At 48.2% G+C, this 25,123-nt stretch overlaps 1 protein-coding gene across 3 annotated transcripts in view; it reads right to left on the bottom strand.

The window, feature by feature from the left end:
- The window catches only part of LOC110495854 (protein TANC1), a 63,523-nt gene extending 38,484 nt beyond the window's left edge, over nt 1–25,039 (bottom strand). For 2 of the 3 annotated variants that reach the window (XM_036952294.1, XM_036952295.1), the window contains exons 1-6: nt 24,971–25,039; nt 21,438–21,656; nt 18,671–18,763; nt 14,865–14,998; nt 13,407–13,623; nt 12,365–12,646 (exon numbers count right to left, since the gene is read on the bottom strand). In XM_036952294.1, the coding sequence (XP_036808189.1) occupies nt 12,365–12,646; nt 13,407–13,623; nt 14,865–14,998; nt 18,671–18,763; nt 21,438–21,656; nt 24,971–25,031 (1,006 nt within the window). In that variant the 5' untranslated portion in view covers nt 25,032–25,039. Of the gene's footprint in view, nt 1–12,364; nt 12,647–13,406; nt 13,624–14,864; nt 14,999–15,081; nt 15,840–18,670; nt 18,764–21,437; nt 21,657–24,970 lie in introns of those variants that run through there. The other variant, XM_036952296.1, reaches the window with a different exon arrangement.
- Between the last annotated feature and the right edge of the window lie 84 nt (nt 25,040–25,123).

Genomic DNA, 25,123 nt, shown 5'->3' with positions numbered 1-25,123 from the left:
ACAGGCGGGAGACTCCGGCAGCGCTGGAGAGGAGGAAGGCTCTGGTAGCGCCGGAGAGGCGGGAGACTCCGGCAGCGCTGGAGAGGAGAGAGCCCCTGCAAGGATGGGCCGGAGAGACAGCCTGGTACGGGGAGCTGCCACCGGAGGGCTGGTGCGTGGAGGTGGTGACGGATAGACCGGGCCGTGCAGGCGCACTGGAGCTCTTGAGCACCGAGCCTGCCCAACCTTACCCGGTTGAATGGTCCCGGTCGCCCTGCCAGTGCGGAGAGGTGGAATAGCCCGCACTGGGCTATGCAGGCGAACCGGGGACACCGTGCGCAAGGCTGGTGCCATGTAAGCCGGCCCAAGGAGACGCACTGGAGACCAGATGCGTAGAGCCGGCTTCATGGCACTTGGCTCGATGCCCACTCTAGCCCGGCCGATACGCGGAGCTGGAATGTACCGCACCGGGCTGTGCACCCGCACTGGGGACACCGTGCGCTCCACAGCATAACACGGTGCCTGCCCGGTCTCTCTAGCCCCCCGGTAACCACAGGAAGTTGGCTCAGGTCTCCTACCTGGCGTAGCCATACTCCCTGTTAGCCCCCCCCCAAGAAATTTTTGGGGCTGACTCCCGGGCTTCCTTGCCAACCGTGTTCCCTCATATCGCCGGCTCCTCTCTCCGGCTGCCTCTGCTCTCCTCGCTGCCTCCACCTGTTCCCATGGAAGGCGATCCTTTCCCGCCAGGATCTCCTCCCATGTGTAGCAACCCTTGCCGTCCAACACATCATCCCAAGTCCATTCCTCCTTGTGCCGCTGTTGCCCGTTACCACGCCGCTTGGTCCTGTTGCGGTGGGTGATTCTGTAAGGGCGTTCGTCTGTAGGAGGAGGAGAAGCGGACCAAAGCGCAGCGTGGTGGTTGTTCATATTTTAATAAATCACTACACATGAACAAACTAACGAAAACAAGAAATGTGAGAACGCAAAACAGTCCTATCCTGTGACGACAAACACAGTGACAGGAACAATCACCCACAAACACACAGTGAAACCCAGGCTACCTAAGTATGTTTCTCAATCAGAGACAACTAATGACACCTGCCTCTGATTGAGAACCATACTAGGCCGAAAACATAGAAATGCCCCAAAACATAGAAAAACAAACATAGACTGCCCACCCAACTCACGCCCTGACCATACTAAATAAATACAAAACAACAGAAATAGAGGTCAGAACGTGACAGTACCCCCCCCCCAAAGGTGCGGACTCCGGCCGCAAAACCTTGACCTATAGGGGAGGGTCTGGGTGGGCGTCTGTCCGCGGTGGCGGCTCTGGCGCGGGACGCGGACCCCACTTCACCATTGTCTTAGTCCGCCTTATTGTCCGTCTCCCTGGCTTACTCACCATGGCCACCCCTCTCAATGACCCCACTGGACAGAGGGGCTGCTCGGGACAGAGGGGCAGCTCGGGACAGAGGTGAAGCAGCTGCTCGGGACAGAGGGACAACTGCTCGGGACAGAGGGGCAGCTGCTCGGGACAGAGGGGCGATAGCAGCTCGGGACAGAGGGGCGATAGCAGCTCGGGACAGAGGGGCGATAGCAGCTCGGGACAGAGGGGCGATAGCAGCTCGGGACAGAGGGGCGATAGCAGCTCGGGACAGAGGGGCGATAGCAGCTCGGGACAGAGGAGGGACAGCTGCTCGGGACAGAGGGACAGCTGCTCGGGACAGAGGGACAGCTGCTCGGGACAGAGGGACAGCTGCTCGGGACAGAGGGACAGCTGCTCGGGACAGAGGGACAGCTGCTCGGGACAGAGGGACAGCTGCTCGGGACAGAGGGGCGGCAGCAGCTTGGGACAGAGGGGCGACAGCTGCTCTGGACAGAGGGGCAGCTGCTCGGGCGGCCCCTGGCTGACTGACGGCACTGGCGGCCCCTGGCTTACTGGCGGCCCCTGGCTGACTGGCGGCACTGGCGGCCCCTGGCTTACTGGCGGCCCCTGGCTTACTGGCGGCCCCTGGCTGACTGGCGGCACTGGCGGCCCCTGGCTGACTGGCGGCACTGGCGGCCCCTGGCTGACTGGCGGCACTGGCGGCCCCTGGCTGACTGGCGGCACTGGCGGCCCCTGGCTGACTGGCGGCACTGGCGGCCCCTGGCTGACTGGCGGCACTGGCGGCCCCTGGCAGACGGGCGGCACTGGCGGCGCCGGGCAGACGGGCGGCGCTGGCGGCGCTGGGCAGACGGGCGGCGCTGGCGGCGCTGGGCAGACGGGCGGCGCTGGGCAGACGGGCGGCACTGGCGGCGCTAGGCAGACGGGCGGCACTGGCGGCGCTGGAGAGGAGGAAGGCTCTGGAACCGCCGGACTGACAGGCGGCACTGGCGGCGCTGGGCAGACGGGCGGCGTTGACGGCGCTGGGCAGACGAGCGGCACTGGCGGCGCTGGAGAGGAGGAAGGCTCTGGAAGCGCCGGACTGAGTAGCTCTCGTAGCGCCGAACAGGCGGGAGACTCCGGCAGCGCTGGAGAGGAGGAAGGCTCTGGTAGCGCCGGAGAGGCGGGAGACTCCGGCAGCGCTGGAGAGGAGAGAGCCCCTGCAAGGATGGGCCGGAGAGACAGCCTGGTACGGGGAGCTGCCACCGGAGGGCTGGTGCGTGGAGGTGGTGACGGATAGACCGGGCCGTGCAGGCGCACTGGAGCTCTTGAGCACCGAGCCTGCCCAACCTTACCCGGTTGAATGGTCCCGGTCGCCCTGCCAGTGCGGAGAGGTGGAATAGCCCGCACTGGGCTATGCAGGCGAACCGGGGACACCGTGCGCAAGGCTGGTGCCATGTAAGCCGGCCCAAGGAGACGCACTGGAGACCAGATGCGTAGAGCCGGCTTCATGGCACTTGGCTCGATGCCCACTCTAGCCCGGCCGATACGCGGAGCTGGAATGTACCGCACCGGGCTGTGCACCCGCACTGGGGACACCGTGCGCTCCACAGCATAACACGGTGCCTGCCCGGTCTCTCTAGCCCCCCGGTAACCACAGGAAGTTGGCTCAGGTCTCCTACCTGGCGTAGCCATACTCCCTGTTAGCCCCCCCCCCCAAGAAATTTTTGGGGCTGACTCCCGGGCTTCCTTGCCAACCGTGTTCCCTCATATCGCCGGCTCCTCTCTCCGGCTGCCTCTGCTCTCCTCGCTGCCTCCACCTGTTCCCATGGAAGGCGATCCTTTCCCGCCAGGATCTCCTCCCATGTGTAGCAACCCTTGCCGTCCAACACATCATCCCAAGTCCATTCCTCCTTGTGCCGCTGTTGCCCGTTACCACGCCGCTTGGTCCTGTTGCGGTGGGTGATTCTGTAAGGGCGTTCGTCTGTAGGAGGAGGAGAAGCGGACCAAAGCGCAGCGTGGTGGTTGTTCATATTTTAATAAATCACTACACATGAACAAACTAACGAAAACAAGAAATGTGAGAACGCAAAACAGTCCTATCCTGTGACGACAAACACAGTGACAGGAACAATCACCCACAAACACACAGTGAAACCCAGGCTACCTAAGTATGATTCTCAATCAGAGACAACTAATGACACCTGCCTCTGATTGAGAACCATACTAGGCCGAAAACATAGAAATGCCCCAAAACATAGAAAAACAAACATAGACTGCCCACCCAACTCACGCCCTGACCATACTAAATAAATACAAAACAACAGAAATAGAGGTCAGAACGTGACATGTATTCATTATAGTGGAGATCAATAGAGCAGGTATTCATTATAGTGGAGATCAATAGAGCAGGTATTCATTATAGTGGAGATCAATAGAGCATGTATTCATTATAGTTGAAGTTGTCATGATACACTACAACACACAAACTCAAATTTGAACATTAAATTGAAATAGCCAGGGAGTTACTCTAGAGTCCTGATATAATTGCCCGTTGATATAAAGTTTATCCATCACCATGGAGACTCGTTGATTCAGGCAACGCTTTTCCTTCATGATGGGATATAATTTTTTTCTCCTTTCATTGATCTCGGTGGGGAAGTGATCATTCATTCCAAAATCAGTGTTTCTGAGTTCTCTGCACATGTTCTTCGTCATTTCCTTTTGCTTAAATGTATCAAAACATGCAATAATAGCCTGTGGCCTTACCTATTCTATGGACTCTGGAGAAAGTGGCATTACGCACAACATCAGTGGGCAGTTTTAGTTGAGTTGACATAAAGTCTCGGACTGTGTCCTCAGCCTCTGCTGTTGTCATTCTCCGGGATCCCTGAAAATATTAGATTGTTCCGCATTGATGAACACTGTACATCAAGCAAGGTTTCTTTAAGTTGATTGTTCTCCCTTCGCACCACCTCCCTGCAATGAATAGAGTCTACAGTACCTTTAAGCACCGTGTTCTCTTTCCTCAGATCATCCATCTGATGTTGGCTGAATTCTAGACTGGCACATAATGCACTGATGTCCTCTCGTAATATATCCAAGATATCAAGTTTGGCAAGCCTTTCATTGATGGATTTCAACAACTTCACATCCATATCAGTAAACCTCTCCCCACTCGCCACACGCGCCCTCTTACTTGGGGATGGTTTGGTTCCATCGTTGATACCTATTGGCCAACCTGGTTTTGGTTTGTTTTGTTGATTGGGTTGGTTGTCCTTAACAATGCTTGAATCCTCCGAAACCAGCAACATGTTTCTTTAAGTTCGTAAGTATCTCTCGTCAATGAATCGTTCAAGCTCTTCAATGGATTCTGAATCATCCAGCGTGATTACAGGCAGAGTTAAACACACAAACACACTGTTCAGCCGTGGTTTCTTTGCATCAATTCGACCACAAAGTAATCATGCTCTAATTATCAAGGCCCTTCTTCCCGATTGCTCAGTTTGCCTGGCGGCCAGCTCTAGCAAGAGTCTTGGTGGTTCCAAACTTCTTTCATTGAAGATTTATTTTTTATTTTTTATTTATTTCACCTTTATTTAACCAGGTAGGCAAGTTGAGAACAAGTTCTCATTTACAATTGCGGCCTGGCCAAGATAAAGCAAAGCAGTTCGACACATACAACAACACAGAGTTACACATGGAGTAAAACAAACATACAGTCAATAATACAGTAGAAAAATAAGTCTATATACGATGTGAGCAAATGAGGTGAGATAAGGGAGGTAAAGGCAAAAAAAAGGCCATGGTGGCGAAGTAAATACAATATAGCAAGTAAAACACTGGAATGGTACATTTGCAGTGGAAGAATATGCAAAGTAGAAATATAAATAATGGGGTGCGAAGGAGCAAAATAAATAAATACAGTAGGGGAAGAGGTAGTTGTTTGGGCTAAATTATAGATGGGCTATGTACAGGTGCAGTAATCTGTGAGCTTCTCTGACAGCTGGTGATTAAAGCTAGTGAGGGAGATAAGTGTTTCCAGTTTCAGAGATTTTTGGAGTTCGTTCCAGTCATTGGCAGCAGAGAACTGACAGGAGAGGCAGCCAAAGGAAGAATTGGTTTTGGGGGTGACCAGAGAGATATACCTGCTGGAGTGCGTGCTACAGGTGGGTGCTGCTATGGTGACCAGCGAGCTGAGATAAGGGAGGACTTTACCTAACAGGGTCTTGTAGATGACCAGGAGCCAGTGGGTTTGGCGACGAGTATGAAACGAGGGCCAGCCAACGAGAGCGTACAGGTCGCAGTGGTGGGTAGTATATGGGGCTTTGGTGAAAAAACGGATGGCACTGTGATAGACTGCATCCAATTTATTGAGTAGGGTATTGGAGGCTATTTTGTAAATGACATCGCCGAAGTTGAGGATCGGTAGGATGGTCAGTTTTACGAGGGTATGTTTGGCAGCATGAGTGAAGGATGCTTTGTTGCGAAATAGGAAGCCAATTCAATATTTAACTTTGGATTGGAGATGTTTGATGTGAGTCTGGAAGGAGAGTTTACAGTCTAAACAGACACCTAGGTATTTGTAGTTGTCCACATATTCTAAGTCAGAACCGTCCAGAGTAGTGATGTTGGACGGGTGGGCAGGTGCTGGCAGCGATTGGTTGAAGAGCATGCATTTAGTTTTACTTGTATTTAAGAGCAGTTGGAGGCCACGGAAGGAGAGTTGTATGGCACTGAAGCTCGTCTGGAGGGTTGTTAACTTGTTGAGTGTAGGGGGCAGTATTTTGATGTTTGGATGAAAAAAGTACCCAAATGAAACAGCCTATTTCCCAGGCCCAGAATCTAGAATATGCATATAATTGTCAGATTAGGATAGAAAACACTCTAAAGTTTGAGGAAAATCCAACCAGGAAGTGCTGTTTTTCCTGAAATCTCTCTGTTCCATTGCATGCCTTCCCTCCATTTAAAGGGATATCAACCATATTCATTTTCCTATGGCTTCCACATGCTGTGAACAGTCTTTAGACATAGTTTCAGGCTTTTATTCTGAAAAATGAGTGAGAAAGCAGCTTGGAGCAGACATTTTCTCTCACACTCCTATTGAAAAAGCTACGGTCCGGTTGAAATATTATCGATTATATCGATATTGTAAAAACAACCTGAGGATGGATTATAAAAAAACGTTTGACATGTTTCTACAAACTTACGGATACTATTTGGAATTTTTGTCTGCCTCCTCCTCCTTTGTCTGCCTGCTCGAGCCTGTGGATTTCTGAACATAACGCGCCAACCAAATGGAGGTATTTTGGATATAAAAATAATCTTTATGGAACAAAAGGAACATTTATTGTGTAACTGGGAGTCTTGTGAGTGCAAACATCCGAAGATCAACAAAGGTAAGCGATTAATTTGATTGGTCACGAAAGTCAGAAAAGCAATCTACTTTGCTGCTAGCTGTTTGTAATGTTTTGTCTGCTGAGAGAGATGTCCTTACATAAACGCTTGGTATGCTTTCGCCCTAAAGCTTTTTTGAAATCTGACAAGCCAGGTGGATTAACAACAAGCTAAGCTATGTTTTGCTATATGTTAAACGGGTGTCCTGACTCTCTGTGGTCACTAAAGATCCCATGGCACTTATCATAAGAGCAGGGGTGTTAACCCCGGTGGCCTGTAGTGTATTTCAGCCTTAAGGGAGAGCGATTCAAGACTCTTGTCCTTAACTAAAATGGGAAACAAATCGGTCATAGTTCTTCCCTTATGCTGCCCATGTTTTGTGACTTTAAATATTCTGGAGAAAGACACTCAAGGATAAAACACAAAGACACACACAGAGACTCTTCAGCGACTCATTCAAATGGGCGTCGACCACTAGATCAGTCCATAATGTATGGTGATGATGATCCAAGTGAATCCTCATCCAGCCTGGGATATTAACAGCTCCCTACAGGTCAGGAACATAGCCAGGTTCAGAGACCAGCTCCAATTACCCCTGTTCCGTAGCACAATGTTGTGTTTCTAAGGACCAGTCCGTTTAACATGTACACCAACATGAGACATACACACTGGTCCATGTATGCTCTGTAGAACCTGATGTCTTCCATCTGATTGGTTTGGTTTCTGAGCGTTATATATAATGAACCATTAGGTACAGTGGGGCAAAAAAGTATTTAGTCAGCCACCAATTGTGCAAGTTCTCCCACTTAAAAAGATGAGAGAGGCCTGTACATTTTAACCCCTTGTGAAGACTTACAGAAAACGTTTGACCTCTGTCATTGCCAACAAAAGGTATATAACAAAGTATTGAGATAAACTTTTGTTATTGACCAAATACCTATTTTCCACCATAATTTGCTAATAAATTCATTAAAAATCCTACAATGTGATTTTCTGGAATTTTTTTCTCATTTTGTCTGTCATTGTTGAAGTGTACCTATGATGAAAATTACAGGCCTCTCTCATCTTTTTAAGTGGGAGAACTTGCACAATTGGCGGCTGACTAAATACCTTTTTGCCCCACTGTATAGTAGAGACATGAGGGGTGCCATAAGGAAGCTTGGTAAGGGCTGAGTGCAGGGACAACGATCACATGTGGCAGTACTGATAAGGGGAGGAACCGTTTAAGGCCCAGATCACTCACCTCCCTGCCTAACAATAAGGATGCAATGTGTAGTGATATGGAGGAGACTCCACCCAAAGTGGAGCATGTATACGACCACGGGTGAAACCATGTGTTTGTCTAATGCAGCTGTACTGACCCGCCGGGCAGAATCAACTTGGTTTAAAGCTTTCATAGTGTCCGTTGAGTTTGTACTCTGGAAAATAGAACCTAACACATCCTAATTCACTAGTTCTCTCTGCTCTGCTCCACCAGTCCTAGTTCTCTCTGCTCTGCTCCACCAGACCTAGTTCTCTCTGCTCCGCTCCACCAGACCTAGTTCTCTCTGCTCTGCTCCACCAGACCTAGTTCTCTCTGCTCCGCTCCACCAGACCTAGTTCTCTCTACTCTGCTCCACCAGACCTAGTTCTCTCTGCTCTGCTCCACCAGACCTAGTTCTCTCTGCTCTGCTCCACCAGGCCTAGTTCTCTCTGCTCTGCTCCACCAGTCCTAGTTCTCTCTGCTCTGCTCCACCAGACCTAGTTCTCTCTGCTCTGCTCCACCAGACCTAGTTCTCTCTGCTCTGCTCCACCAGGCCTAGTTCTCTCTGCTCTGCTCCACCAGACCTAGTTCTCTCTGCTCCGCTCCACCAGGCCTAGTTCTCTCTGCTCTGCTCCACCAGGCCTAGTTCTCTCTGCTCCACCAGGCCTAGTTCTCTCTGCTCCACCAGGCCTAGTTCTCTCTGCTCTGCTCCACCAGGCCTAGTTCTCTCTGCTCCGCTCCACCAGGCCTAGTTCTCTCTGCTCTGCTCCACCAGGCCTAGTTCTCTCTGCTCCGCTCCACCAGGCCCAGTTCTCTCTGCTCTGCTCCACCAGGCCTAGTTCTCTCTGCTCTGCTCCACCAGGCCTAGTTCTCTCTGCCCTGCTCCATCAGACCTAGTTCTCTCTGCTCCGCTCCACCAGACCTAGTTCTCTCTACTCTGCTCCACCAGACCTAATTCTCTCTAATCTGCTCCACCAGGCCTAGTTCTATCTACTCTGCTCCACCAGACCTAGTTCTCTCTGCTCTGCTCCACCAGACCTAGTTCTCTCTGCTCTGCTCCACCAGGCCTAGTTCTCTCTGCTCTGCTCCACCAGTCCTAGTTCTCTCTGCTCTGCTCCACCAGACCTAGTTCTCTCTGCTCTGCTCCACCAGGCCTAGTTCTCTCTGCTCTGCTCCACCAGACCTAGTTCTCTCTGCTCCGCTCCACCAGGCCTAGTTCTCTCTGCTCTGCTCCACCAGGCCTAGTTCTCTCTGCTCCACCAGGCCTAGTTCTCTCTGCTCCACCAGGCCTAGTTCTCTCTGCTCTGCTCCACCAGGCCTAGTTCTCTCTGCTCCGCTCCACCAGGCCTAGTTCTCTCTGCTCTGCTCCACCAGGCCTAGTTCTCTCTGCTCCGCTCCACCAGGCCCAGTTCTCTCTGCTCTGCTCCACCAGGCCTAGTTCTCTCTGCTCTGCTCCACCAGGCCTAGTTCTCTCTGCCCTGCTCCATCAGACCTAGTTCTCTCTGCTCCGCTCCACCAGACCTAGTTCTCTCTACTCTGCTCCACCAGACCTAATTCTCTCTAATCTGCTCCACCAGGCCTAGTTCTATCTACTCTGCTCCACCAGACCTAGTTCTCTCTGCCCTGCTCCACCAGACCTAGTTCTCTCTACTCTGCTCCACCAGACCTAATTCTCTCTATTCTGCTCCACCAGACCTAGTTCTCTCTACTCTGCTCCACCAGGCCTAGTTCTCTCTGCTCTGCTCCACCAGTCCTAGTTCTCTCTGCTCTGCTCCACCAGACCTAGTTCTCTCTGCTCTGCTCCACCAGGCCTAGTTCTCTCTGCTCTGCTCCACCAGGCCTAGTTCTCTCTGCTCCGCTCCACCAGGCCCAGTTCTCTCTGCTCTGCTCCACCAGGCCTAGTTCTCTCTGCTCTGCTCCACCAGGCCTAGTTCTCTCTGCCCTGCTCCATCAGACCTAGTTCTCTCTGCTCTGCTCCACCAGACCTAATTATCTCTAATCTGCTCCACCAGACCTAGTTCTCTCTACTCTGCTCCACCAGACCTAGTTCTCTCTGCTCTGCTCCACCAGACCTAATTATCTCTAATCTGCTCCACCAGACCTAGTTCTCTCTACTCTGCTCCACCAGACCTAATTCTCTCTATTCTGCTCCACCAGACCTAGTTCTATCTACTCTGCTCCACCAGACCTAGTTCTATCTACTCTGCTCCACCAGACCTAGTTCTCTCTACTCTGCTCCACCAGACCTAGTTCTCTCTACTCTGCTCCACCAGACCTAATTCTCTCTAATCTGCTCCACCAGACCTAGTTCTATCTACTCTGCTCCACCAGACCTAGTTCTCTCTACTCTGCTCCACCAGACCTAGTTCTCTCTACTCTGCTCCACCAGACCTAATTCTCTCTAATCTGCTCCACCAGACCTAGTTCTATCTACTCTGCTCCACCAGACCTAGTTCTCTCTGCCCTGCTCCATCAGACCTAGTTCTCTCTACTCTCCTCTCTACTGTGTGAGAGAGAGGAGATCCAATAGAAGTGGATTATGAATTCAAGTCTGGCAAAAAAGCAGCTAACTAGATTACAGTCATTTCCTATGGGAAGCAATCTGCTTGTAGGGGTCTGGATGTGATATAACAGTACAGTAATATCTGGAGAGGGAGATTGTAGATAGATATATACAGATGTTCTGTCTTTGTCTGTGTGTGTGTGTGTGTGAGCATATGGGGGTGTGCATGTGATTGTAGTGAATCTGCAGTAACTGTTGTATAGTAGCTAGGACCAGAGCTAGATGGGGCTTGAGGCTTCTAGGTTTAATCACTCTATTTGTAGTAAAGCTGTGATTGAAGCATCTCAAATAAATAACGCATTTTGTTCCACATGGCAAGGAACTATAGCTCTTTCTCTCTCTCTCTCTCCACCTTATGCAGCACATAAATCAATAGTGCGCGGCCCAGCCTCCTGTACTACAGTATAATCTGGCATTACATGAGACCTTTAATCCCCACAGAGTGGAATCAGATGGGGAATGTCACGTTGCTCGGCTCTGTGACACGTACTGCACAGCTCACAGGGCAGGAGCACCCACATCACCCCCGTCATGTCCAATCTAGTGAAGAGTCACACCTGGATCTTGGGAAAAAAAGCGGTTGGAGGCTGGATCAGGCTATTGTTCAGCGTTAGAACCATTGACCTCAGAGATACAGAGACACACTTCACATCACACCTCCCAAAACCACAATGTCCAGTCTACTGCTGAGTCACCCTAAATCTTGTTCAACCCAGGGCCAGGTTACTGTTAAACAACATAGAAAACACATTTGACCACAATCTTCCACCTCGAATACATGTCTGTTGGTATAATAATAATCTCAGAGCACTATGACGAAAGCTCCAGTGGCAGTTGAATGGCAAGAGCTCTCGGGGGGGGGGGGGGGGGGGGGGTCTGCCCTCTTTCAATGGCACCGCAGGAATACTGACATTCTATTCACACACGGCGCCACTTAACTCTCAAGCTGTACTGAAATCAGCAGGCATACGCAGGACTAACACTTCCTCTCTGCTCGGACCACAACAACAGATAGAAACCCATGTAGGGGCGTGGGCTTTGAAAGAAACCAAAACATGTCCTGTGTTACTCCCATCTCTCTTTTTCCCCCCCCATCACAACCTCAAAGGGAGGTCTATTTAAACAAATATTGCCATGCATGCTCATTTCAAGTAATTCACGGTTTTCACAAGCAGCATCCCTAACAAGAGTAGAAGAGTCTGTCAGTCATTGCAGTGGATCCACTCCCCTGAGACCATCATCCCCCCACCCCCCATCTCCCCCCCGCTCTCCAAATGGAGTGGCATCTAACGAAGGAAAAGTTGTCTCTTGTTCTCTCAAACACAGAGGAGAAACAGATGTAGGATAACAACGTAAACCCTCCTGGAATACTGTAGCCGGTAGCGTTCACTGTCTTCATCCTCCAGAGACGTAATGCCGTATGCCGTCCTCGTCTAATGACAGAAAGTAGACAGGAAGCAGCTCTGTCTAATGGCTCTTCCACGTCACAGAAACCACGTGGTCAGAAAAAGCTTCAGCTGCAGCTGTTTTAACTACACAAATGAATGGAGGAAAGAGAGCTTCACCACAAAAAAAACGATTGGTTCTAGACACCTGGTCAAGGTAGAGCTGTTTGATTGTCTTTCACGGCTTCCTTTCCTCATCTCCTTTCCCTCATCACCGCTAAAAGATAAAAGGACTGGGTAGATCTCCAATGTACTGCTTTCATCTATCATGCATTACCAGGCCAGTAATCATAGAGGAAAGGACACAAGGGAATGAGACTAGTTGAGACTATTGAGACACCACCAGTCAGCGGCAAGAGATGGTCACTCACCTGCCACAGAGTTAGGGCGTGGCATCACCAGGGAAGAAGTGCTGTGCGTGTGGCGCTGTGGGAGGGGCCTCTTGGCTGGGGGCGGAGTTCTGGGTGCCTCTAGGATGGTGATTTCAGACCTGGGCGGGGCCTCGCTGGGTCCTGGCAGGTCGTCCTTGGCGACAGGAGGGCAGGAGTCGCCTTGGTGCCCGCCACGCCCAGCGCCCCTCCAGCTGCCATCTTTGCTCAGGTCCAGAGTGGAACCACCGCGATCCTCATTCTCAGGAGAGCTGGTGATGGTAGCTGAGGCACAGGGGGAGTAGACGGGGGTGAAGGGGATTACAAACGACAAAAACAAACCGTTGACTCCTAATGAGTGCCTTTTGGATAAGATCAAGTTAGGAATAGTTGTCATTTAGGATGAGCTCAAACTCTGCTTCAGTTCACTGTGATTTTCCAGTCTGGTACGTTATTGGCAGTGACACTGTACCGAGTTAAAGAGTAAAAGGCCGATCATCAGTCACATCAACAGTGACGAGGCATCAGTCACACATCGACATCAACACAATCAAACGCGTGTACTGTGCACCCTTTGTCCTTATGTATGTACCGAGAAATACAAGCTCTATTTAGGGAGAAAGATGTCCTATTTTAGAAAGTCCAGACCCGTACGCAGCAAAGACAGCAACGTCCCAGTTTTGTCAAGAGGGAACTGAAGCCTCTCGACTAAAGTGGCACAGGCAAAAAGAGAGAGTTGGGAGCTAGAAAGACTGCCTGAGAACTCAAAGCAAGGTGAAACAAGTATCATCCATCTCTATTTCTTCAGTGCTGAGGCCCTTATCCTAATCAGGATTATTGACAATGTGAGTACTGAGATATATTATTGAGATATATCGATGACCAATGGAAGGACGAGATGGTGTTTTTTCTTCCATAGAGGTCTCACAATCATGTGCACATATCCATTATTTCTCAGGAGGTGAGAAGAGAACACAACATAGAGAAAATATCTGAATTTAAATTGATCCAACTATGGGGATGATGGTCTATATAAGCCACTCACCTATGATTCCGCTATCCTGGCTCTCAAGTGTGGAGCTGGGGCTCCGGCAGGGACTGGGGCTGAGGAGGGTCCCACCTGGGCTGGGATTGGGAAGACAGGAGGGCGCCCCCCCGGCACTGCTACTACCCAGGGTGGAGCAGGGGCTGTCTGAGCATGGAGACGTAGTGCTGCAGGTCAATGTGGAGCATGGGCTCACCGCCTGGCCAGAGATATTACACTACAGACAGAGAGGGAGGGAGAGAAGAGAGATGGGCAGAGAGGGACGAGAGAGAGAAGGGTGAGAGAGGGAGAGAGAGAGAGATGGGCAGAGATGGACGAGAGAGAGAAGGGTGAGAGAGGGAGAGAGAGAGAGATGGGCAGAGAGGGACGAGAGAGAGAAGGGTGAGAGAGAGAGATGGGCAGAGAGGGACGAGAGAGAGAAGGGTGAGAGAGGGACGAGAGAGAGAGATGGGCAGAGAGGGACGAGAGAGAGCGAAAGAGGAGAGAGGGGGGTAGAAAGAGGGGTGAGTAGGCGATATCAGTCAAGTAGAAAGTGAAGAGAGATATAGAAAGGGAAGGGAGAAGAGAGAGAGAAAGAGGTGTTTTATTTAAAGCTCTGTCTATGGACAAGTATTATCAGAGGTATAGACCCTGTTGGCCCCATTTCCAGCTGTCCCCAGGTTAATGTATGGTATATAGGTCATTGTATATGTGTGTGTGTGTGTGTGTGTGTGTGTGTGTGTGTGTGTCAATGTCCCCCTCTCCCCCCAATGTCCCCAAACCCCAATATCTGCATCCTTCTTCATATGTCTCCAACAACACCTGAACCCTACATTTCCTAGATCCTATAGGTCTCAACTCATCCCAGCACTCAGCGTTTCTGCAACGTTAGAGAACGTTCAGCTCAGTGCTATTCCCACCTTACCACCCCATCAGTTATCTGAACCAGGACACGGTACACTGCTCACAGCCGACACATTGTCTCTATAAAACTGGCTCCATCTGGAGCTCAGGTGGAGGAAGGAGGTTAGGAAAGTGGGGCAATGCTCAAACGGTGCTAGAATGATACAGTACAGTATATAAACGTCCTGCAGGCTCAACAGCATGTGGCGAGCCAATGCAACAAGATTAAAAGCAAGATATTCAACTGACATCACCTTATGTACACATTCCATAAAGAAAATGCCATCACAGTATATACTTTCAAATATTAAGTCAAGACTGCCTCCGATTTTCTTTTTCAACTGGTAAATTACCTTCAAAGTTGTAGTTTCTAAATCTGCAGCTTAACAAAAACAAACTCTCAATCTTGGTTATCATACAAAACAAAAAATCTAATTAAAGAAGCCATACAAAAACTCCTCACTTCTGCAAAGAAAACATCAGCCTCATTTTCATATTTCTTCATTATCTGACTTTCTCAGTCACTCTCCCTCCTTCCTTCTACCCATCCTTCCCAACATCTTTCATTTCACACACCTTCTTTTCCCTCCGGTCCTCCATGGGGGTGCTAGGCGAGGCTGGGGTCCCTTCTCCCAGTAAGAAGCCCAGCCTGGTCATCAGTTCCTGGGTTGAGAAGGAGGAGGAGCTGGGCTGGAGCTCCGCGTGCAGCTCTGGAGGACAGATGGAGAGAGATGACAGACGAGCGGATCGCTGTGAGCAGCACGACACGACCACACCAAACACACACACACACCGTTCTGTAGCGCAGCCCAGTTCAGCTCAGTCCAGCTCAGTTCCTCCTTCCTGCCTTTCCTCCTACCTGGCTACGTCGATTGGATGGAGGATTATGTATACTATGCCGATGGAGGAGAGGTTAATGTATGCATCCCCAGGTCAGCAGCAGCACCGGTCGGCCTCATTACCAATGAAGAGGCTGTGGCTTTCTCAGTCCCTGACTGCATGACTGAAGCAGCTCCGTCTGCGTGTGTGTCCATATGTGTATGTGTGTGTGTGCCTGCTCAGCGCTCCCGGTTGGTTAGGAGACAGGCATAGAATCTCAATGAGCTCAGCTCAGCCCTGGCCTCCAGCAGAGGATAGGCGCCATTGCACTGGCTGCCCTGTCCGGACAGATTGGGCTGAGATGAGCAATATGGTGCGTTGATACATCACTGAGAAGGTCCTGATGCCATGACCTTTCACCTCCAGCTCGCCACTGTACAGATGCAGAGGTGGATGGGGAGAGGGTGTTCAATACGACACCTCTATATCCTGTTTACATTCAACAGTGAGTTGGAAAATATGAGGATGTCTAGGAAACAGAGATACTATTGAGAGAGATGAGGAAGAAGGGAAGGAATGTGGGAGGGCCGAGACACAGCTTGTTGGGCGTTAGTTACTCTCAACCCTTCTTGGGTTAGACACCTTCTCATTCATCTCTCCCCTCAATCCCTCTGGGGAAAACGAGTTCCAAAAGGTGAACCCTTTTTGGTTCCAGGTAGAACCCTTTTTGGATTCAGCTAGAACTCGTTTGGGTTCCATGTAGAACCCTCTGTGGGAAAGGGTTTTACCTGGAACCAGAAAGGGTTCTCCTGTGGGGACAGCCGAAGAACCGTTTTAGATTCTAGAATGCACCTTTTTTCTAAGTGTATTCCTCCATCAATTCCCCCTCTCCACCCCCCCCCCCCCCCCCCCCCTCTCCATCCCTCTCCCCCTCTCTCCCCCCCTCTCCATCCCTCTCCCCCCTCTCCCCCCTCTCCATCCCTCTCCCCCCCTCTCCCCCCTCTCCCCCCCTCTCCATCCCTCTCCATCCCTCCCCCCATCCCTCTCCCCCCCCAAACCCTCTCCATCCCTCTCCATCCCTCTCCCCCCCCAAGCCCTCAGAATCGCCCCATTCTTTCAATCTCACTGTCGATATCCTCTCCCCGCCTCCACATAATCCATTGCTCTCTCCAATGAACCGTAGAGATGATGCAATACACAGTAAGCAAATAAGAGGAAACAGCCACCACCACCTCACTATTGCATATCCCTCCTCTCTTCTCCGCCTAAAGTCACAACTTCCTCCATCTCTCAGACAAGGGGCGGTGATGAAACGAGCTGCCTGGTTAGACGAAAGGCAGGCACCAGCACCTTTCCTACACAGCAGAGATCACACGCAGAGCTGTTAATCACAGACAGTGAGAGAGACAGAAGGACAAACAGACGCTTGGTGGCACACGGGGCTGGACTGTCTGCAAGAGATCTGACTGTCTGGCTGGAGCTCCTGATTCAACGGTGTACATTACAAATGGGTGCCATCTCGGATGGAAATCAAAACAGGGGTATCACCTGAACTAAATGAATCCTGTAATGTCACCCTCCATTATCCAGCTTAATGGAAGTGAAGTAGTAAACCAACCGTAGTCACAGCAGCTGTCACATTAGTAGCTCTCCCTTCCACATTATCACTCGGATACGTGTTCTCTTTCTGTGAAAAACACACATCTGAAGTCTTTTGGTCCACACTGGGTTGTGTAATAGACTGGGAGCTGGAGCCCGCTTGGTTCTTTCTGGCAGAAGGTTGTTCAATCAAATCTTAGCACACTTCAACCCACTGTGCACATGCGCCAGTTCAACGTCTATTTTTGAATTGCATTTGCTTGAGTTGTCAACTAGCGTGAAATCAACAACAACAAAAAGTCACAAAGACATCAGATTAAGGTTCAAAGTTGGGCGGGAAAAAAGATGAAATTCCCTCACGTTGCTGACTTTTTGGAAATCCAATCATTTCCCCACGTTGATTCAATGTCCTCACATGACATTTTTTGGGGGGATAAAATGATGTGGAAACCAGTGGAGGCTGCTGAGGGGAGGACGGCTACTAATAATGGCTGAAATGGAGTCAATGGAATGGTATCAAACGTGGTTTGCATGTGACACCATTCCATTGACTCCATCCCAGCCATTGGTATGAGCCATCCTCCCCTCAGCAGCCTCCACTGGTGAAAACAACGTTGATTCAAACCGTTTCTGCCCAGTGGAAAGGCACTCGGGTCAAAGCAGAGATCTGACTCCGCACCCTCTGTCTCAAGGAAACAACCCCTTCAAATTCGGGGGGAGAAATTATAGTATTCTTGTTTTTTTTTTGTGCAAAAGAGAATAATGATGTGGCCTGTCAGTCATTACCAAAGTCAGAGTCATTACTGAACCCTACACTGAATACACTCAAATGTATTTTACAGCTATTCATTTCTAATCAATTCATTTGTTTGAGTCTGCTGAGTTGGTTTTGAAAGGCAAACCTAATAATCTTATACGCTGTTAAAATTATACCTCGGCACCATTCAGGGTTGATTAAAATTCATAACGAGCTAAGCACAAGGAAAAGCAAATATGGAAAACATCACATTGAAAAGTATTGCAAATGAACACAACAATTTGAAGGAAATGGTTAGTGAATGTATATTATAATGATCTAGATTTACTTTACAGTGGGAAATGGTGGTTACTGTTTTAAAAAGCTACTCTCAAATCACACAACTGTGGCTAAAACTAAACGAGAGAGAGAGAGAGAGAGAGAGAGAGAGAGAGAGAGAGAGAGAGAGAGAGAGAGAGAGAGAGAGAGAGAGAGAGAGAGAGAGAGAGAGAGAGAGAGAGAGAGAGAGAGAGAGAGAGAGAGAGAGAGTGCATCCCCTCTCTCTATCAGCCAATGTCTCCATCCATTGCCTAAGTGCCCAACTGATTTCCCACCTGAGGTCGGATCTCTGCGTTCAGCTCTCTATGGCACTATTAGGAACAACACCACATAACTAAAACAACCAGACACTATTGAAAGCTCCATCAATCGAACGCTGACCTCTGCGCGATAAATTCCAGGAAGGGGGTTCGGAATGATTGAAACACACAGTAAACACACCAGCACGCTGTCGCCGCTGGTTACGAGAAGCAGAGGGAGAAGAGCGGAGCTTGGCAACCAGAGGGCAGGAAGATGCTGGAGACAGGCTGCTTCGCCTCAGGACTAGCCCCCAGCCTCTCCACATAGACAGCTGTGCAGGAGATGGCTGGCATTTACACTGTTACCCTCAGCACCACTTAGGTTTGGCAGGTCAATTAAACACATGCGCATGGACACATGCATCCACGTGCACAAATACGCTTGCACAAACTGTACATGTGCAGTTGAAAAAATAACAGCAGGCGCTAAATCAACTAACATTTAAACAAAACTATGGAAGACTTGTTCTCTTCTCTCTATCCTCTGTACCTCTTCCTCCTTTTCCAAATGTACTGTACCGCATGTCATTCTCTCTCCCCTCCCTTTGTCTCTCATCCACAACTCTCTGTGCAGACACGCACACACTCACCTCTCTGGGAAGTCTTGCTATTGTTCAGAGCGAAGACGAACGCATCTCCAGGAAAAGAAGGACTCTCCACATACTCCAGCTTCCTGTACGGACCTTCAGTCAGAGCAACAGAGAGAGAGAGTGAGATGGGGGTAACGAGAAATGGAAGAGAGAGAGAGACAGAGAGCGAGAGAGAGAGATAGAGAAATTCAACTCTTCCAGATGGGATTTGCAGTCAGGAATTTGAATTTCTCCCACCAGTTGGGAGAAGCCAGCATGAGCTCGGATACATGCAGTACAGTATAAACTAATCCCTGTGATGATAACAGCTCAAATCGCCAACATGAGTGTCTGTGTGTGTGTCTGTGTGTGTGTGTGTGTCTGTGTGTGTTGAGGTAAAGGTCCACACCACAACAGGAAACTCGAAGCTTCAGCTTGATGCACACCGCACTGCCACCTAGTGTTAACCGGCTAGAAAGCCGAAGACACAAACGCAGAAGACATCTAAACATAATCTTCCTAAAAAGGTTTACAGTTCCTTTCCAAAGCTGAGCAGTGGGGGGCTGGGCACTGGGTCAGTGTGTAAGAGGTTGAACTGTAGAAATCAAGGCATAGTGGAAATAATCAAAAAGCTAATGACATACTATTTGCTTTCTAAACTTCCCCAGCATTCAGTCCTTGGAGATACAGTGAGTTGTTGTTATTGATGTATGGTATCCTGGACAGCATGTACATTTGACAATGGGATTTGAGCATAATCTACTATTTCTCCCAGGGGAAATAAAGTGCTAGCTGTGTGAATAGCCTTTAATCAATCATTAGGCATGTACTGGCTGTGCTATAAACCCACTGGGCTTAAAAACCAGGCAGAGCCATCATAACCTAATCTCCACAAAGAGCACACAAGAGCCTGTCAGAACCGTGGGAGCTACAGAACAGCACGTGATCAATATGCTACGAGCGGGACTCGTCGCTAGGCTAGCAACGAACATAGCAACGAGAACAAGATGACCTGCAAAAAAGAGAATGATGAAAGTATATTCGTTTTTACAGATGATCTATAGATGTGCCCTTCCCTCTGTGTGTGTGTGTATGTATGTGTATGTGTATGTGTATGTATGTGTGTGTGTGTGTGTGTACAGTTGATGTCGTAAGTTTACATACACTTAGGTTGGATTCATTAAAACTCGTTTTTCAACCACTCCACAAATTTCTTGATAACAAACTATAGTTTTGGCAAGTGGGTTAGGACATCTTCTTTGTGCATGACACAAGTAAATTTTCCAACAATTGTTTACAGACAGGTTATTTCACAGAATCACAATTCCAGAGGGTCAGAAGTTTACATACACTAAGTTGACTGTGCCTTTAAACAGCTTGGAAAATTCCAGAAAATGATGTCATGGCTTTAGGAGCTTCTGATAGGCGAATTGACATCATTTGAGTCAATTGGAGGTGTACCTGTGGATGTATGAAGTCCTACCCTCAAACTCAGTGCCTCTTTGCTTGACATCATGGGAAAATCAAAAGAAATCAGCCAAGACATCAGAAAAAAATGGGAGCAATTTCCATACGCCTGAAGGTACCACGTTCATCTGTACAAACAATAGTGCGCAAGTATAAACACCATGGGACCACGCAGCAGTCATACCGCTTAGGAAGGAGACGCGTTCTGTCTCCTAGAGATGAACGAACGTACTTTGGTGCGAAAAGTGCAAATCAATCGCAGAACAACAGAAAAGGACCTTGTGAAGATGCTGGAGGAAACAGGTACAGAAGTATCTATATCCACATAAAATGAGTCCTATATCGACATAACCTGAAAGGCCGCTCAGCAAGGAAGAAGCCACTGCTCCAAAACCGCCATAAAAAAAAGCCAGACTACGGTTTGCAACTGCACATGGGGACAAAGATCATACTTTTTGGAGAAATGTCCTCTGGTCTGATGAAACAAAAATAGAACTGTTTGGCCATAATGACCATTGTTATGTTTGGAGGAAAAAGGGGGAGGCTTGCAAGCCGAAGAACCCCATCCCAACCATGAAGCACGGGGGTGGCAGCATCATGTTGTGGGAGTGCTTTGCTGCAGGAGGGACTGGTGCACTTCACAAAATAGATGGCATCATGAGGCAGAAAAATTATGTGGATATATTGAAGCAACATCTCAAGACATCAAGTTAAAGCTTGGTCATAAATGGGTCTTCCAAATGGACAATGACCCCAAGCATACTTCCAAAGTTGTGGCAAAATGGCTTAAGGACAACAAAGTCAAGGTATTGGAGGAGTGGCCATCACAAAGCCCTGATCTGAAACCCATAAAAAATGTGTGGGCAGAACTGAAAAAGCGTGTGCGAGCAAGGAGGCCTACATACATGACTCAGTTACACCAGCTCTGTCAGGAGGAATGGGCCAAAATTCACCCAACTTATTGTGGGAAGGTTGTGGAAGGCTACCCGAAACGTTTGACCCAAGTTAAACAATTTAAAGGCAAAGCTACCAAATACTAATTGAGTGTATGTAAACTTCTAACCCACTGGGAATGTGATGAAAGAAATAAAAGCTGAAATAAATGATTCTCTCTACTGTTATTCTGACATTTCACATTCTTAAAATAAAGTGGTGATCCAAACTGACCTATGACAGGGAATTTTTACTAGGATTAAATGTCAGGAATTGTGAAAAACTGAGTTTAAATGTATTTGGATAAGTTGGATGTAAACTTCAGATTTCAACTGTATATGTGTGTTCATTAGAAGAACAAAATCCTGGTGAATGGCTGTTACAGTACCTGGGGACTTGATGCCCATATGTGAGGGCATTATGTAGGACTGGCGATGGACCAGGGGCGAGGAAGGCAGGGAGATGGACTCCCCCTTAGCCAGTTTCCCCCTCGGCCTGCCCCTTGAGGGCTGGGGGTGGTGGGCATGGCTAGGTTCCTGGTAGTGGGTCACCCAAGCACCAGCACCCCTTCGTTGGATACTGTGGCTGTGGTAATCAGTGACTACCGCTAGCGAGAGGAGAGGGAGATATAGTGGGAAAGGTGAGAGAGATTAAAAGGGGTCAGAAAAGAGAAGAGAGAGAGAGAACAAATTAAACTGTAATCAATAACAGGGCCTATCAAAAGGTCTGGAAACGTAAAGGGATAATCCACCCCAAACCACTAATTCTTATGATTAACAGTGTTAAATAACACTAATATGTGAAAACAATATTTTTTTGTGAACAAATGTTTAATTTTGTCATTACAACAAGGTTGGTAGCAACATGTGAAAATCGTAGTGGAAATCTGTTGCAGCTCAAGTCGACTACAAAACCCACAATGCAATGCTATCTGGGCTGGCTGGCTATTTAGCTAAGTAGCAAACGTATCTACACACAATAATACCAAAGTCAATATCAGCATGTGAAGTAGCTAGCTATCTGTAAAATTGCCTAAACCAACTGCACTAGCAATTTAGGAGTCTATCTCACCGAGTTCAACCTGAAGTTCATCTCTGACTAGAGTGAGTGCAGAGGATGTTGCTATGGCAACACTGGCCCTTTCCCACCTTTCCCACAGACAGGGCGCATTGTGGGATGCTACTTGAAAGAGAAACTGAGTTGAATCATTTGGTACTCTGTTTAGATTGAGCACAAAAAAAGTGTTATTAAATGTGATAGTGTGTGTGAGGAGAACCATGTAGCTCTGACTCGTTCCGACACGAATTCCTGATTTCACAGATGGACCACTTAGAAGATAAATCATGGGGGATTTTTTTGTTGTTGTTGTTACTTACTGATAGAACATAGGCGTTCACCAAATTGACAGGAGTTGTATGATTTTTATTTCTAGGGGTGGGTTATCCCTTTAAACAGGACCGTCAAATACATGTTTTGAAGCAATAATAAGTGGACGACATCCCCTTGCATTAAGAGACCGGATCTATTCTTGAAGTCTAGTAGTGGACCTTTGAAGAGCGGACTGCCTACTGGCAGCTCAGGTCTTTGAGGAAAGTGTGTTCTGCTTTTGTCTCCTCTCTATGCTAAATGTAATCACTGCCCAGTTGCAATGATGTTAATGATGTGCGTGTGCATTGCAGTTCGTGGCTACTAACTGATGCATAGAGTGCAATAATAACACAGCACTAACTGGGGCTAGAGTAGTATGTAATGTATGTAATGCTACAAAAAAAATGACATTAAAGCAGCCCATTGAAATTTAGCATGGTTTATACAGTGACCTCATTCCTGTGGAAGACAAGGAGACAGATGGTAATCTATATTATATAATGTATTTGAACGACAATCTGCAAGGATACACACAGCCTTAAAAAGCAGAACGTACAGGTTTTGGACAAAAACCAACATTAACTAGGTAGGGAGTTGCTATAACTTGATTATAATTAGTAATACATTCAGGGCCCCTAATCGTGCTGCAAAGTTTCCATTCTCCTTCTCTGATGCCTCTGAGCGAGCCTCCAGGCCACAGCCTTATGGGAAACATATGCTGCTCATCGTGTAGTCAGGGAACAACTTTCTCTCTCGAGGCTTTTCATCCAATCACAGTCAGCGTCACACGACGTATACCCATAGGCTTGCTGAGACCAGGGGTCGCCAATTACATTCAGCCCTGGGCCAATTCTTCCTTGAGCGGATGGTCGGGCGGCCGGAACATAGTTATAAATCATTTGTACACTGAAAATTGACCGCAATAATCGCAAACAGATATACTGTAGTATTAGACACAAAAAATAATCATTTCAAACCTTGATTATATTGCATCGCATATGTCTCTATTTATGTGTGGGAATACTTGGGAACAGATTTCCTACATTAAAACACTTTGAGATGATTTCCTGGTGATTTTACAGCCTTTTATGTCCAACAACGAAAATGATTTAAAATGTACATGCCATTTCTAGCATGGCAGTCCACCTTTTTGGACGAAATCTAAGGACCTAGAGGCATTAATGGTAGATTTCATGGTAGATGGTAGATGAGACTGACACAGTTCTCCGAGTTCTGTAGCTTGTCAACATTAGATGCATTAAATATTTCATGTGCAATATGCTGACTTTGTACCCATACATCTAGAGTGCCTTCTGATTTCCCCCAGACTTCTCTAGGGGTGAACACTCACATTATGAGAAACTGACAACACCCTTGTTGTTACCTCACAGAATGGAACTAACTAGTAGCTACATAACTACTGGAAAGAGGCACAACCCCACAGCGGAAGCACACGAGGCCCAGCATCAATCTGAATAATAGATTATAGCCTACCAAAATAAAGAGGGTTGACTAAAATTATTTAGAACTGGTAAGAAAAAGCTATATACTGTAGTTATACCCCCCCCCCCTTCCCCCAGAACAGCCTCAATTCATCAGGGCATGGACTCTGCAAGGTGTTGAAAGCATTCCACAGGGATGCTGGCCCATTTTGACTCCTATGCTTCCCACAGTTTGTGTCAAGTTGGCTCGATGTCCTTTGGGTAGTGGACCATTCTTGACACACACGGGAAACTGTTGAGCGTGAAAACACCCAGCTGCGTTGCAGTTCTTGACACAAAACGTTGCACCTGGCATCTACTAGCATACCCTGTTCAAAAGCCATTTAAATATGTTGTCTTGCCCCTTTTGAACGGCACACACACACACAATCCATGTCGCAATTGTCTCAAGGCTTAAAAATCCTTCTTTAACCTGTCTCCTCCCTTTCATCTACACTGATTGAAGTGGATTTAACAAGTGACATCAATAATGGTACATAGCTTCCACCTGGATGCACCTGGTCAGTCTGTGTCATGAAAAGAGCAGGTGTTCTTACTAATTTTGTATAGTAACCCCTCATGACCCAAAAAGTTATTGATCATTTCAGTATCTTCTTTTTGTGGGTCAGGGCTGTTTGTTTAACCCACTCCAACTTCTCGTGACACACTTTAGGTCTGAGAGGAACTTACAGCAGTGGGAGGCAGCATTCACTCCTTAATTAGGCTAATTGAAATGGCTCTGTACTCAAACACCCGGGGACAGGAAATTCGGAGCAGCCAAGTAGCTACCGTCTTCAATTAGGGCGAGTGCTACTAATGTCAAGGATTGGTTTCACTTCGCCAGAAACGATCTCTGCCCCGAGACTGATACAACAGAGATAGTACCCAGATTCCAGAATCATCCCCACGGCTCCAGAAATTCATCAGTACCCTATCGGTAAAAATGTCAACCCACCCTTTTATCAACAAAATCATGTGACACTATTATAGTCAGTGAAAAGGTGTTTAGCAACCTGTCACAAACTATAATGGCTGCAGTGTTGTTGATGGTGTTGTTTGTTCTCTTTCCTACCTGGATCCCTCCTGCTCCTCTTCTCTTCTTTCCTATTCCTCCCAAATACTGCTTTGAACATGTTCAACTGATTACAGGGAGTTAGTTCTGTGAAAGATAGTCAATACAAATATATTATTCCCTCTGCAAAAAAGTGCTAGTGTAGTAACATGG

This window comes from Oncorhynchus mykiss, chromosome 18 (genome assembly GCF_013265735.2).
Source record: "Oncorhynchus mykiss isolate Arlee chromosome 18, USDA_OmykA_1.1, whole genome shotgun sequence".
NCBI classification, from domain to species: Eukaryota; Metazoa; Chordata; class Actinopteri; order Salmoniformes; family Salmonidae; genus Oncorhynchus; species Oncorhynchus mykiss.
Note: the sequence above shows the minus strand (reverse complement) of the source record. Positions and strands in the feature narration are given on the sequence as shown.